At 43.8% G+C, this 16,371-nt stretch overlaps 1 protein-coding gene across 1 annotated transcript in view; it reads left to right on the top strand.

Moving 5' to 3' along the window:
* LOC145414252 (5-phosphohydroxy-L-lysine phospho-lyase-like) overlaps positions 1–16,371 on the top strand; it is a 140,831-nt gene that overhangs the window by 52,545 nt on the left and 71,915 nt on the right. Inside the window, exons 3-4 of the mRNA XM_080283850.1 lie at positions 7,524–7,686; positions 8,648–8,790. Coding sequence (XP_080139976.1) covers positions 7,524–7,686; positions 8,648–8,790 — 306 coding nt within the window. The remainder of the gene's footprint in view (positions 1–7,523; positions 7,687–8,647; positions 8,791–16,371) is intronic.

Below are 16,371 nucleotides of genomic sequence, written 5' to 3'. Positions count from 1 at the left end.
CTTGATTTTTGGTATGTATCCTTGCTTGACCTTCCCCTACCTGCCACCAGGTGGGGACACTCAGCGACCCCGCGCGACCCGCGCTAACCTGCGGCTCGTTCACTCACCTGTTAGCAACGGTCCTGCTCAGACATGGCGACAAGAGGTCTCTCAGAGGTCGAAATTCAAGCCGCCCTGGACGCCTTTACAGGCGACAGTGATTCCGCACTGGACGACGAGGTTGTTGACAAAGATTATGTGCAGCCAGAGGAGAAGGAAACCACCAGCAGTGATGAAGAAATTCCATCCCCCAGGAAGCAGCAGTACGTGACTTACCGTGCTGCTAGAGAGGGGCAGCCAGCCAAAAAACCACGTGCAACATCCTGTGCCCAGCCCCAACGTGATGTGGAACCCGAATTTGATGACGAGGACGAGGACGAGGACGGAGCCGTGGGACGTGCTGCCACGTGGTATGGGCGTTAGGTGATTACTCATCGTGGCCCTGAGCGCACACCACGTCGGATGAGCAGGTATGGGCCTAGTATTTTGTTTGGGGAGGTAGGAAGTGCCGTGGAGGGAGTGGGGAGTGAAAGGGAAAGTGCAGGGGGGAGTATGGAAAGTGAGAGTGGCGTGAGTGAGTCATCGCTCTCCCTAGGTAGTGTGAGGCGGCGGGGTGTATCACGTGGGCGAGTGCGGGTGCGTTCTGTATCACGTGGGGTTGTGATGGAGGGGGAAGGTGGGGAGGAACCACTCCCAAGCATGTCTTATGCTCCCCAATATCCGCAAACACGTGGGTGAGTAAGGGTGCGTGAAAAATCACGTGGTGTTGTGATGGAGGGGGAAGGTGGGGAGGAACCACTCCCCAGCACGTCTTATGCTCCCCAGTATTCCCTAACTTCATCCCCACAGCCCCCTAATGTTCCTCAAGGCCGTAAGGGTAAGGGAAAGGGAAAGGGTAAAGGCAGAGGGAAGAGAAGTGAGAGTGGGGAAGCCCTCCGCACTCCTTCTCCCCAACCTCCCCCACCAGAATCTCCTCCCCACCCAGACGAAGGCGGTGATGGGGACGAGGGATTTGTGGGATGGAATTGGGAGGATGAGAGTGATTTTTCTCCCCTCATTCACCCCTTCATTGAGCAGGGGCGCGCTGGCTGCATTGCTCCCGGAATTCACCGTAATTCCACCAGGATGGATTTTTTCCACCTGTTTTTTAGTGAGGCATTCGTGGAGCAGATTGTTTACCAAGCCAACCTTTTTGCAAGCACCCAGCGCTGTGAGAGTGAAAGATTGGGAACAAGGAGCAGGCATTCTATCATATATGATTACCCTGTCTCCCTTTCAGAAATGTTCCTATTTTTTGCCCTGGTCCTTTTGATGGGTATTATACGAAAGAACAGAATTCCGGCTTACTGGACAAGGGACCCTGTTATGTTTACACCAATATTTGGGCAAGTCATGAGCCGTAATCGCTTTCAACAAATTCTAAGTCGCCTCCATTTCTATGATGCTCATGATCCTGCAAATGCGAACGACACAGATAAGATGAGGCGAATCAGGTTGGTCTTTGATCACCTGAGGGAAACCTTTCGTTCGTCATTTTATCCCTATAGAGACCTCGTCATAGACGAGTCTCGTGTTGTGGAGAGGTAATATTTCATTTAGGCAGTATATACCCAGCAAAAGGCACCGTTTTGGGTTCAAGATCTTTGTTATGTGCGACTGTAGGACTGGATATGTGCAAGACATAGTCTTGTACACCGGTCCACAGACAGACATAATAGAAGATCGGAGTACTGTATTGGACTGTTGGGAGCAGTGGTAAAGACAATGATAGAAGACTACCTTCATCGTGGTCACATCCTCTACCTGTACAACTGGTACACTAGCCCTCTTCTCGTTCGTTATCTACACATGCATGAAACGGAAATCTGTGGAACCGTGAAGGTGAACCGGCATCACATGGTCAAGGTAGGGCGGAAACTTGACAGGAATGAGGCTGTCTTCTTCAAAGCCAACAACATCCTTGCAACTGTGTGGAACCATAATAGAGAAGTAAGCCTCTTGTCAACGGTTCACCGCCCCTTGATGCACCGTACTGATTCCGTTGATTACCGGAGCGAGAACAGGCGTCACATTTGGAAACCTGAGTGTGTCATGGACTATAACATAAACATGCGCCTGGTGGACCAGTCAGACTCCATGATATCGATGGTAGAGTGTGCCAGGACCACGATGAAGTGGTATAAGAAACTGTTCTTTCACTTGCTAGACATCACTGCTCTGAATTGCCACCACCTTCACGCCATGACAACAGGAGTTCAGGAAACCTTTGAAGGGTTTGTGAGGGAGCTCACAAGAGAGATGTTTCCATGGTATGCTGTTGAAAAGCCCCAACATCGCACCCGCACTGCCCCTATTGCCCAAACTCCCCTGAGAATATCCAGCCGCCATTTCCCCACTCCTATCCCTCCCCAGCCAAACAGACCTAGGCCCCAACGCAGGTGTCACGTGTGTAGCAATTCCTGGGTGAGACTCACCACACAGAGGAAGGACACCCGCAATAAGTGCGTCGAGTGTGACGTGGGTCTCTGTATTCACCCATGTTTCAGCGAATATCACATGTTGATGCAATTCTAATATGGTGTGAATGCGATAGGACGCTGAAACTATGAAGTAAATGTGACAAACAGATGCTCAGTGAAATTATCAGTCATGTTGATCTGAAAATATTAGTATAAAGTGCATATGGGTATAACATAAGTGCAAAAATTGTATGTAAGTGTATAAATATGCTGTAAGTGGAAACATACCTAGCGAGGGTTTTTTGATGCGATATTCTGTCGTTCAGTGCAATAAATAAGGCCCGTAAATATGTAAATATTATTATTGGAAATGCAAACGGGTATAATATAAGTTCAAATTATTGTAAGTGCTGAAATATATTCTAAGTCAAAATATTCCTAGCGTGTGTATAGAGATGCGATATCCTGACGCTCAGTGGAATGAATAAGGTCCGTAATTATGAAAATAGAAGTCAACAAGTGGGAAAGTGTGTAATATATGTGAAGAATTTGTATGTAAGTGTTTGAGTATTATGTTGGTCGAAACATTCATTGCGAGGGTATTTTCATGCGATATTCTGACGCTCACTTGAATAAATAATGCCAGTAACTATGTATAGTGCAGTATAGGGGTATAAACGTGTGTAATGTAAATGGGAAAGTATAACTGGAGTGAAAAAATAAAGAAGATGAAACACGAGTGTTTGAGATTGTGCTTGCTACGTGAATATGCGCTAGCATTTCGCTAAATGCCCTCGTAATGAATGTAAATAATTGAAAACATTTACAGTGGTGGAGGAAAGGTTCTATGTAAAGGAAAAAATAATAGGAAAGTGATAAAACAATTGGGTTTGTTGAAATACGAGTCATAGCGAGTGCGATTAGTAAGCCGATGTGTGCTAAACTTATGCTGCATGTCATTGTAATGAATGAAAACATCTGAAAATATTCACAACAGTAAAAATATGTAAAATATCAATGAAACAGAAGTATACAAGTAGAAAAAATGATATGTTGACTGATACAAGAAACTTAGCACATAGCATGTTACCACTCGGACCTAACTCGCTATGTTCGCGCGAAGGTACAATGCTTATTTTTCATATATATGTGTTTGAAATCCATTATATTGCTACTCTTATTGTTTATTAGTTCAAATTCAATAAATGTAGAGGTGTTGTTTGTTGTTTCTCCCAATATTTCCTACCATAGAAAACGTGAGCGCCTCACACGTCAATGATAGAACACGATTCCTGGCGCGGGGGACCTCACCTGCTCTGACCACTTATGGACCACGGTAAGCCCTTTCTTGGTGATTTTCCTTTGTTTCTCAACCAAAGCGGAAGTTTTAACTAAAAAATTTTTTTTTCCAAAATAGCTCGGGATTGGGGGATGCCGGAGGTGCGGAAAACCTCGGGACGTGACGGGTTAAACACACTCACATTTTCACATAATCCATACATGCCAAGCAAATTCCATAACACCCAGTTAAGTGCCTTTACCATATCCATATGTCACTGATGAGGAGCCTACATGAAGTGGCACTGTGCATCCAAGTGGAGCTGCTGCAGCATCAACCTGGAAGCCTCTTCATATTTCCAAGCACTTAGCCATGGGAATTCTGGTCCAACCTTGGTGAGGTCCTGTCTACCATAAGGAGGTGCTAGATCCCTATAGTGTGTACTGTATATACAGTACTGTATTGTACCTCTTGGATGGTACCACAGAAGCAATTGCTCTCCCAAAGTTAATGGGTCTGTTTGGCTTCCACTCTGAGGATTATTTTGACTGACATTACAATGTAATGATCAGAAAGTTCATCCTCAGTTCCTTTAAGAATATCTGTCATACATCTTTCCTCATCATCTCTGATGCCTTGTTTCATCACAGGAGCCCCCCAGCAGGGGATGGCCATAACAACTGCCTCCAGGCAGTTGCGGAGAAATGGGTGGAATATGTTATGAATGTTACGAGAGTGAGCAATAGGATATTGGTAGTAAAAATTCTGTTTGGTAGAAGGATAGCTGTGATTATATCAGCATATGCTCCACCGGCAGGATTGGATGAAGCAGAGAAAGACAGATTTCGGGATGATTTAATACATGTAGTGGGTGGTATGCGAGATGATGAGATGGTGGTTTTGGAGGGGACTTAAATGGTCATGTAGGTGAAGCAGCACAAGGTTATGAAGGATTGCATGGGGGATGTGCGTATGGTCTAAGGAATCCAGAAGGGGAAAGGATACTCGAGTTTAGGGAGGCAACGGACATGATTATGTGCAACACATATTTTAGGAAGAGACAGTAGGTTAATTACGTATGAGTCTGGGGGAAATAGCAGTCAGATAGATTATTTTCTGGTTACGAGGGCTGATAGGAGGTTAGTGAGGGATGTTAAAGTTATAGGAAGTGAGGAGTGTGTGCAGCAGCACAAACTACTGATTTGTGATATGGTGCTTAAAGAACGAGTGATGAAAAAGAGGACTTATGTACCTAGGAGGAAAATATGGAAGCTGAAAAACCAAGTAGTAAGGGATGCCTTCTATAGCGAGTTGAGGAGAGTGGTGGCTGAACAGGGAGCTGTAGACAGAGGTGTTAATGAACAGTACAGAGCCCTCAAGAACAATCTCTTGAGAGTTACTGATGTTACATGCAGTTGGACAAGAGGACCACCAAGACATAAAGTAACTTGGTGGTGGGATGAGGGTGTAGAAGCTGCAGTTAAGGAGAAAAGAAGGCTTTTCCGGGAATGGAAGAAGGGTGGTAGCAAAGAGGAATATTTGGCTGCCAAGCGTAGGGCTAGAAGAGAGGCATACAGGACAAAGTCTGAGTCACAGAGACTTTTACTTGATAACCTAAATCATGGGGAAAGGAAAATATGATATTTAGGGTGGCAGGTCAGGTGAAGAGGGATAATTGGAATATTATAGGTGAGCAGTGTGTGAAGAATGATGAAGGAAGGGTAGTGGTGAACAATGAGGATATTAAAGATGCATGGAGAGAGCATTATAACCGGTTGTTGAATGAGGAGTTTGACTGGGACAGAGAAGGTTTGGAGCAAGCAGATCCAGTGTCTGGCCCTTGGCCTTTGATTGATGCTGCTACTGTGAGTGAGGCAATAGGCAGGATGAAGGTGGGGAAGGCAGCAGGTGTGTCTGGGTTGACTGCCGAAATGTTGAAGGCCTCAGATGATATAGGGGTGAAGTTAGTCACTGACCTGATAAATAGGATTATTTATGAATGTGCTGTCCCAGATGTTTGGCTGAAGAGTGTAATTGTAAATGTGTATAAAGGGAAGAGTGATGCCTTGGAAAGAGGAAATTATAGAGGTATAAAGCTTTTAGATCAGATAATGAAGGTAATGGAAAGAGTTTTAGAAGGTATGATTAGAGAGAGTGTGAATATTGATGAGATGCAGTTTGGGTTTATGCCAGGTAAGGGAACCACTGATGCCATATTCGTTGTTCGGCAGCTTCAGGAAAAATATAGTGGTAGAAGGGATCTTTATTTTGTTTTTGTTGATCTGGATAAGGCCTTTAACAGAGTCCCTAGAGAGGTGGTGAAGTGGGCAATGAGAAAGCTTGGCTTGGAGGAGTGGCTGGTTAGGGTGGTTATGGCTATGTATGTGGGCGATCACACCCAGGTAAGAGTGAATGGAGATTTGAGTGATGGGTTTTCCGTGAATGTTGGTGTGCATCAGGGGTCAGTTTTGAGTCCCATGTTGTTTATCATGGTACTTGAAGCCCTTTCACGTGACTTTAGAAACAGACTCCCGTGGGAGTTGTTGTATGCTGATGATTTGGTGTTGATTCCAGAGAACAAAAGGGAGGCGGAGGAAAGGTTTAGGAAGTGGAGAGATGGTATGGGGCACAAGGGCTTAAGGGTAAATGCAGATAAAACAAAAGTTATGGTATCTAGGGTTGGTGGCAGTACTGTCAAAGACGAGGGAGAGTGGCCATGTGCAGTTTGCCACAAGGGCGTGGGAAGTAATTCCATCTTGTGTGGTGTTTGTGATAAATGGGTGCACAAGAGATGTAGTGGTATCAGAGGTAGACTGCGAGATAATGCTGATTTTATGTGTACGGCGTGTCGGGGAGAGCAGGTGGAGATTGTCAGACGTGAAAGAATTGAACTTGCTGGTGAATCTCTTGAGTGTGTGGAAGAGTTTTGTTATTTGGGAGACGTGTTGTGTGCCAAAGGTGGGGCTGGAGCTAGCTCTGTGGCTAGGGTGAGAAGTGGTTGGAAGAAGTTCAGGGAGCTCTTACCTCTCCTGACATTGAGAGGACTCTCCCTACGTGCTAAGGGGTCTTTGTATGCAGCATGTGTTAGGAGTGTAATGCTGTATGGTAGTGAGACCTGGGCAGTGAAGGAGGAGGATATTCACCGCTCAGACGTACAGAAATGACAATGATTAAGTGGATGTGTAGTGCGACCCTGCGTACAAGGTCTGGGGGGGCTGGGTTCACGATGGAAGAGTTGAGAGGTAGGATGGGACTGGAGTGTATTGGTGTTGTGATGAGGAGAGGTAGATTGAGCTGGTTTGGACATGTGGAGAGGATGGGGGGTGATAATTGGGTGAGGAAGGTGAGAAGTGTTAATATTGGGGGTGGGGTTAGGAGGGGTAGACCAAGAAAGACATGGGACGAGGTCATTAAGTGTGACTTCAGGGTTAAGGGACTGAACAGGGAGGCTGCAGTGGATCGTGCAGCATGGAGAGCTCCCATTAGGTGACCAAGGCTGACGGATGCAAGCATGTTGGAGCCTTTAAAAACAAAACGATACCTTACTCCCTCAGATGCAGCTCTTCTTTTTCTCAGCCTGAATACTGGTCTACTCTCTTCTTCCATTTTTCTCTTTCTTGTACAATATATACACACAAATACATGCATAAACTGTCAGCACATTGTACTCTTCCCGTTTTCATCCCTTGACTCTCATGTATAATTTCACCACTTTAAATAATCCAATTCTGTATGTATATCTGCAGTGGGCCACTGTCACCCAGTGGTTGTGAAGGCAGCATCAGCAACCATGGAGTGTAATATAACTACCCAGGGCTGGGACATTGATTACGGGGACATCAGGTACCCAGTCAAACTGCGGCAGACATTACCAGACTACCTCGATACCTTCCTCTTCTGCAACTCAGGGTAAGCCCTATGTAATCCTGTTCTTTATATTTATGCATCTGGCAGTCCTTAAGTGTTAAGCATCCATAATGCCCACAGATCACAGCTTTAAGTTTTTATATTCCACATGCAAAACAGTACATCATCACAGAATATTACCATATTCCCCAAGTACAGTACAGTACAGTACAGTAAATATATGGTAAGAGATCCTGAAAACTTCTCTTTGGTTTTAGTTGGGACACAGATCAGAAGTCTCAGGTACAATTTCCTTTTCTGCATCAATTGAGCTGACATGTTGCTTGTAGTCCAAGTGCTGGGTGATGTAGTGATCACTTCCCTTTGGCGGTACAGTGACCAAGTATCTATTCCATGGTTCCCATCACTATTTAATATATTTTTTCCTGATGAAGCACTGGAAAAATATGAATGTCAGTCTTTCTTACTTGTCCCCATGTATCCATATGCAAACATTTAAACAGATGGATGCATTCTTGAGAAACTTGGGAGGAAAATGAGACATTATATTACCTGACAAATTCTGTCCTGTTTGGTGGTTTATAGACATTCACTGTAATCTTTCCCAAGTGAAGTCTTACAACTTGCCTTACACTGTATCAGATACATTTTTTTTTTTAAGCACCTGTACTGTATGATCTTCAGCGGTAAGGGCTTCTCTATTCAGAACTGTAAATAAAAATCCCAGCCCATGATCTACCAGTTTACTGCACAGTACTTAACCTAGATTTCTGTTTACGGATGACGATATTAATTCTACCTGCCCATGTTATATATAATCTTTTTTGCTTTCTTTATTGATTCCTCAGGAAATCAGAGAAATACAGTGTTGCCACTTAGGTTTCATTGATGACTAAAAATTTGATATGCTCGTTCTTCCAGTATACAGTACCAAATATATGGAAAACATGGTGATATTGTGGAACACATCCAATGATTGTTATGAAAAATCTTATCCATACAGGTCTGAAGCTGTGGATCTGTCACTACAGTTATGTCAGCTTTATACAAGGGGAACAGATGTTGTGGTGATTGATAATGCCTTCCATGGGTCTATAGACTCAGTTCATCACCTCTCGCCCAAGGTCTTCAAAGCCAATAACATTTGTGAGTACCTTTACACGTTTTGTCTAGCTAAGGAAGATTACATCAGCTTACCATTACCTACGGCCAAAACTATGGGGATGATATTTATATTATTCGAACACAAGCTGGAAGCCCTTACAGTTCTGATGGGGTAGCTTAGACGTGAATGATGGATGGACAGAAAAGAAGTATTTTTAAGACACAAACACAAGGGTGATTTTCTTTACTTAATGTATAATTATAAGCAATCCCATCAACTACTTGCCAATTTGAAGGCTTATTTACAGTACTGTATGGATATGGGGATTGTGGGCCTTGACATTGTCAAATCATGGGTAAATAAATTGTTAGCTGCCATTTGTAGCTGAATTTTATCAAGTCTATCCTAGTTTAACCTTGTCATGTATGTCCCAATCATCAACAGCTTAACTTAAAATTACTTTTCATTATGTGTTGTCATTTTCAATACCATTTTTTTTTAAAGATTATGTGACACCTTTTATAGTCCACTGGAAACAAAAGAAAATTATTACAGTACACACTTGATAAAACAAACTATGTGGTACCAGACCCTTGATGTTAAAGCTGATAGTTCGTTAAAACTGAACACCATGCTGCTTGATAATTTCCCACGCATCGCCGCTTTTACTGAACACAGATCATTAAATATAGAGTGTCGTTCTGCTGTACAGTCATACAGTGTAACATACAGCTAGGTCTACATGGCTCTTTTTCTCAGTAAATGCTCTATTCATGGCCCCTCTCACGATGCTGGTCACCCAGAGACTGATGATGCATTCTGTGGAATGCGGAGGTGTGTGTGTGTGTGTGTGTGTGTGTTTGCCTAGTTGTATTTACCTAGTTGTGATATACAGGGAATTAGCTACACTCATGGGGTCCCATCTCCATGCCTTAACAAGTCAAACTTTGTTTTAAACTAATTTAAGTTTCTTTTGACTGGACGATCTCTTTGTCCAGGCTATTCCACAGGTCAGTGCAACTAAGTGGAAAACTTTATTGATATCCTTCAAGCAACTTGTCTTTTTCAGTTTCTTTCCATGTCCTCTTGTTTCTCCCTCATCCCATACAAACAATTTGGTCTACTCCCATCACGGCCCTGAACACTGCAATCATGTCACTCCTCTCTCTTTTTTCATCTAGGGATGGCAGACCCAGCTTTTATAGGCCTTCCTTGTACGATTTATCTGTCAGGCTAGGGGCCATCTTGGCCGCTGTTCTTTGTATTCTCACAATCTTGGTTATATCTTTCTCTTTATGTGGAGACCACACTACTGCTGCATATTCCAACCTGGGGTGGATCATAGCCACTATCAATTTTTCCGTCATCTCCTCATCCTTGTAATTAAATGCCACTCTTATGTTTGTCTTCTCTCGTTTTTGTGATTGGTTTCTTTCCCATCGAATAATTCCATGATGGTCTCTTGATATTTTTACCCATTTCCAGTATTTTGCATTTTTTTGCGTTGAATTTCATTTCCCATATCCAGCTCCAATCATAAATTCTCCTCAGATCATGCTGAAGCATTTCACAATCCTCTTCAACTTCTACTCTCCTCATGATCTTTGCATTGTCTTCAAACAGACTTGCATAACTGTTCATTCTGTCCACCATACTGTTTACATAAATCAGGAACATCACGGGCGCTAGCACCAAGCCCTGCGGGACTCCACCTGTTACTTTCCTCCACCTTGATGTGTGTGTGTGTGTGTGTGTGTGTGTGTGTGTGTGTGTGTGTGTGTGTGTAGGGACAACATGCTGGTCGGTTTTTCCTGCATGTCCATTCTTTTACCCAACAATTATGCATTACATGAACTTAACGTTCAGCCAGCTCAAGGTGGTCATTAAAACTGAAATTCGTTAAAAGACGGTTCTGCATATCGACGGTTTACTGTATTATTATTATTATTATTATTATTTTTGGCTTGTTACTCAAAAAGCCAAAAATAATAATCCCAGGAAGCTATTTGCTATGCTGGCTGGTAACAATATAACCAAATTTTGGGGCCTGGTGGTTTAGTGAGTAATTATGGTGCTCCAGTCGGATTCAGCTGGTGAAGGTTTATATCCAAGGGATGGTTGGGGTATATTGCTCACGGAATGCCACTCAGGGATGGGCGAGGCTGGTCACTCTCATCTTAAATGTCAGAACCAACTTGCCTAGCCCCGGGGTCCTATTCACCTCATGGGGCAATGTAGGATTGGATGATGATGATGATAATGATGATTATTATTATTATTACAGTAGACCCTCTCTGTACCAGATCAACTGGGGGGAACCCTGATCTAATAAAGCCAATTCCCAGGTAATTCCGATGATTTCCCTCTGAAGTAAGATTTCAGCCACATAATGGAAAAAAAATGGGCAAACAGCATATCTAGTACTACAAATGAGATCTGTATCCTATCTATCTATCTGTATATTGCCGGATGCCTTAATCCCATAAGGGGTGGCCACAAACAAAATTGCCTTCACATCACCCTGTCCCCCGCCAGTCACTGCCCTGCACCCAACTCACACCCCCTCTCTCTATTATACCTCTCCACTCCATCCCTCCATCTTATCCTTGGCCTCCCCCTCCCTCTCCACCTCTCACACATACACTCTCCTTGTCAGTCTCTCACTCTCCATCCTCTCCACACGGCCAAACCACCTCAGTGTGTTTCTCCTAACGTTCCCCATCACATCCACAACCCACACCACAACGCTCCATCATTTGCCAGGCAGTCTCTCCATGTGACTCCACAGGCTCCTCTCAAATAACTCATTTCCACTGCTCTCCCTCTTGACTTCTATCCCTTCGACAAAGTTCAAGCTTCACTTCCATACGTTAGAGTTAGTATCACAATACAGTATTGTCACGTGGTAACTTTTTCACTTCCATGCTCACTTCCTTGTTTCTTATCACTGCTTTCAAGGAACCAGCAACCTTTCTTCCTTGCTGTACCCTTTCAAGCACTTCACCCTTCAAACTTCCATCCTTACTCATCATGCTGCCCAAGTAGTTAAACATACTCACATTTTCCATTTCCTCATCCTCCAACCTCACTGTACATTCACTGACTTCACTTCTCTCGAAGACCTTAACTTTACTCTTCCCTACATTCACCTTTAGATTCTGTTTCTTACACACTCTCCCAAACTCATCCACCAAGCCTTGCAGCTCCCCTTTGTCTTCACTTAACAACATAGTATCATCTGCAAACAACAGTACAGGGAGTTTCACAGCTCTCTCTCATTAGGGCTGCTCCAACATCCACTGCCCTACCTTGTATCTCTTTTATAACCCCATCCATGTACAGATTGAACAACCATGGAGACATGACACATCCGTTTCAACCCAACCTTCAAATAGAAAAATTCACTCAGTTCACTATCCACAGGTACTGCAGCCTTAGCACCCTCATACATACTCTTCACAGCATTCAGCAACTTCCCATCTACTCCATATATTCTTAATACTTTCCACATTCCTTGTTTATCTGAATCCATTTTACACTAACTTGGACCAAAATTTCACATCCTTCTCATGGCACTTCTTCATGACTAGTCCAAGTGGGTGAGGAAAAACTGCTGCCAGTGTTGGTAACTGCATTCTGAGCCACTCAGTGCGCAGGAAGTGATCCAGTGGGCCTGTGTCATATGCCCATGTAACGGATAGTACAGGAAACTAAATTATGTGGCATAGTTCAGCCAGCACCCATGATGTTTACTGCAGAATGCCAGATATTGCCTAGTACCCCCCATTGGCTCAACATTCAGCGTAGAATGAGATAATGTGGTACTATCCGTCTCGACCCTCTTTCCTAAAAGATGAAAATTAAACATACAATACAATACAGTAATCTCTTGATTATCTGGACAGCCATTACCCAGATGCTGTGATATGGCTATATGAAACCATTATTTGTCCTTTTTTTCATAATATCTGGACAAAATGCTTGTGTCAGGGTGGAAATTATGGTCACGTGAACATTTCCGCCTGGCCAAGTGGGAATAGCCCAGTGGCCCCGCCCTGTCTGGATGGGTAGTTTACCCAGAGGTGATTGCTTGTTTGTAGTTGATGGCTTTGCTTGACCATGGCAATTGCTTGGCAGTGGTATTTAAGTCTGCTTGACCAGAGTACTGTTAAACAACAGGAACATGTGTTTTCATGACATACTATAGTGGCCTTTTACACTGACTTTCAAAATTAGGTTATGTACAAAAGGGAGCCAGGGGAGAAGTCCATTATCCAGACGAAGCCATTACCCAGACATGCCTTTGGCTCTGTTATGTCGCATAGTCATGGGATTACTGTATAGTACTGATACAGTACGGTAATACAGTACATAATGTACTACATACTCACCTAGTGTTGCCATCAGTGGAGGATAGAGTTGCACACCATGCAGGGCAGTACAGTGCACTTAATCCCATGTGGTCTAGAGGCAGTAATTACACGTACAGCAATTTCAGAATCACAACAGAGCACTCGGACATGAAGCACTGAGAGGTCCTAAGCTTTGCAACAACAATGAGCGAGGCATGGGAGGCCACAGACTGTCACAGCACTAGGGTTTTACCACCGCATGGTCACAAGAGCAGAGCTTATAGATAGGTCTTCACTGTATGAGATCCACAGGAGAGAATTAGAGAGCGACGGTAGGCTCAGCACACCAAGTGGGCTGCTCCCGTATTGCTTTCTAACTGGCTGGCGTGTTGCAGACATTCTGTTTGGCTGGCACATTGTGGAATTTTCCTGGGCGCTGGCTGGCTCCTGCATGTGAGCCAGATGATACACTTCGCCACCAGGTATTGCACAGAACTGCTGGTTGCTTTCTGTTTCGGTGCTGGATATTGGCTAATTTCTCTGGATATTGCCTTAATAGAGCCAAGCAAAATGCACTGGGTATTGCGCTGGGCTGGATATTGTGACGACGGATAACTGAGAGTTTACTGTACACAGTACATTAAATGCAAAAACGTTTTCGGTGTGCCCAGAGTTGTCTGGTAGGTTCACGTGATTTTTTTCCCATTTACTGGATGGTATCTGAGGTGTATGATGGTTTGTCCAGGGGCCCTCAGTGTTCATTAAATCCGATATCCAGTCTAGCAGGGTACAGTAAAGCAGGGGGTCTACTGTACAGTCTACCATCGAGTAATGTGGACAACAGGGACTGGACAAGGACTGTGCTACTCAAACATGGTTACTCAAACAATACAAGAATACCCTGGTTTAACGATGTAATTGGTTAGGTAAAACCCCATTGTTAGGCTGGGTATTGTATATTGGGGTACTTTTAACATGTAAAGTGATGTGGAGCATTTACCAGCCTTGGGTTTCCCCCCAAACCAAGCCCAAAACCCACCCAAATGAGCTCAAAAACAAGTTTAAAGCCAATCTAAATGGCCTAGCAGCTGTCAAGGAAGGCAACCTAAGCCAAACACCTGTAAATGACTCACTAAAACCAACAAATAAAATCTGAAAATCATCAAATATGTCAGGAAAAAATCAAGCTTAGTAAACTGTACCCCAAAATGACAATGTTCACCCCACCTGTGGCTAAAATACAGTAATCGAAGTCTAAAAACAGTGTATAAATCAACCTAAACACACAATTTTAGTCTAAAATATCATCAAAATCGGTAAAAATAATCAAAATCCATCGTTAAACCAGGGTTTGGCCATCATTAGGCAGGGCACGGTGGTATTTCTACCCCCATCGTTAAGCTGGGGTATCGTATCTAGGGGTACTGTATATCGAGATATTACTATATGTTTGCATGTAACAGTACTACAGTGTTCTGGTGACTTTCCAAAACTCTCACTTTTACCCCTACTTACCACCCTACCCCACATAAATTACCCCTTACTTATACCCACCATCAGTTGAAACACTGAAAGAGATACTGTATAACTACTGTAATTAAGAACATGAATGGTATTAAAATAGCATTAACAAAAACAAAAGTCAGGCAGGGTACCAGCGTGTTGTCGATGCATAGCTCCATGGCCCTCTCCCCCCATCCCCAGTGTTGTTGTTGTCATTGTTGAGATGTTGCTGCTCCTGCACTTCCTTTATCAACATCTAAGTCGAAAATTCGAAGTCCAGGGCTGAAACAACGGAGCTAACCTTACTGCCTGGTGCTTTCTGATGGTGCTTTCATTCATGCCTTGTTTTTTTGTCATTTCTACCTGCCTCTTTCCCTGCTGTAACTCCTTTACTATCTCATACCTCTGGGCACACTTGAAGATGGGCCAGTCTCTGGGTGGCTGGAGCTGATCATGCAGCATGACTAAGAGTCAGTGTCATTGCTTGACACTCAAACACAAGAAAAATCTTGCTGCACAGTGCAGGTAGAATTCAGTGAGATGCAAGAAAGGACTGAGTGTATCCAGGACAGGTACCCGGATGTAAGCCAGCCCATCATGGTAAGTCTGGCGGGTGACATCACCGCATGTGACTTTCAAGTTGCGTCACCAGGCCAGCTGACTTCCCACATCAGCTTAAGTTTTTCCCCATGTTGATTATGACCTGTCACATTATGCCGACCATGTTAGAACAAAAACGTGTTACTTAACCCCGTGTTACTCAAGGATTGACTATTATTATCATCATCATCATCATCATCATCATCATCATCTGGACCTCCTTCCCCAGCCTAAGGCAGGGTGAGGAATAGCAATGTCCAGACAGACCAAATTTGCCCAGTCCAATGGGCCATCCTTCCATTCACTTATTGTTCAAGCCCCCAGAATCCTGGCTCTATTGGATACACCAAAAACATTCACCACGTTCTGTAGCTTCACATAATCGTATCCAATATAGTCAATCCAGACGCTGCCATGTTAAAAAGGGGTGCCAAAATCCCTGATTATGCGCTTTTCCTCACAGGGTTCATCCAGCCAACTCAATCTCCTGTCAGTTCCCTAGCCTCACCAACTTCCAAATCTCTCTTCCTCACACATTCATCCACCATATCTCTTCACCTTCTTGACCTACCTCACCTCCTCTCTCCTGCAAATTTGCACAGATATACCTTTTTCACCTCTCAATTGTTATCCATTCTCTCCACATGACCGTACCATCTCAGTACACTCTCGTCAATTCTGGTGTCCACTGATTTCCTCTCTCCGCATCTTTCATGAATCGCATTATTTCGTATCCTGTCCACCCTCTGTACTCCACATACATTCCTCAGCAGTCCCATGCCACACCTACGTGTCAAGTGGGGTTGGTGGAGGATTAGTGCCCCTCCCTGTAAAACAAATACTGTAACTCTAAGCCTTGACCACCCCGTTTGGGATACATGGCGTCTGGCAATGATGATGATGATGACCATAGTCTCACATCCTTATGTTAAAGTTGGCACTAACGTTCTTTCACGTAAGCCTTGTGCAGCTGCAACACTCAAGCCTCTGTTTCTTATCAAGGCCTTCATTGCACCAGCTACTTTTCTTCCTTGTGTTACTCTACATTCAACTTCTTTTGCACATTTTCCTCTCTTTTCTATCATTGTACCCAGGTATTTGAACTATCTCACCAATTCCAGTCTCTCTCCATTCACTGTTATATCGCACTGGGAGAAACCTTCTCTC

Source organism: Coenobita brevimanus, chromosome 98 (genome assembly GCF_032717465.1).
Source record: "Coenobita brevimanus isolate Jiangsu-jjx chromosome 98, ASM3271746v2, whole genome shotgun sequence".
NCBI classification, from domain to species: Eukaryota; Metazoa; Arthropoda; class Malacostraca; order Decapoda; family Coenobitidae; genus Coenobita; species Coenobita brevimanus.
This window is presented reverse-complemented; position numbering and strand designations above follow the sequence as displayed.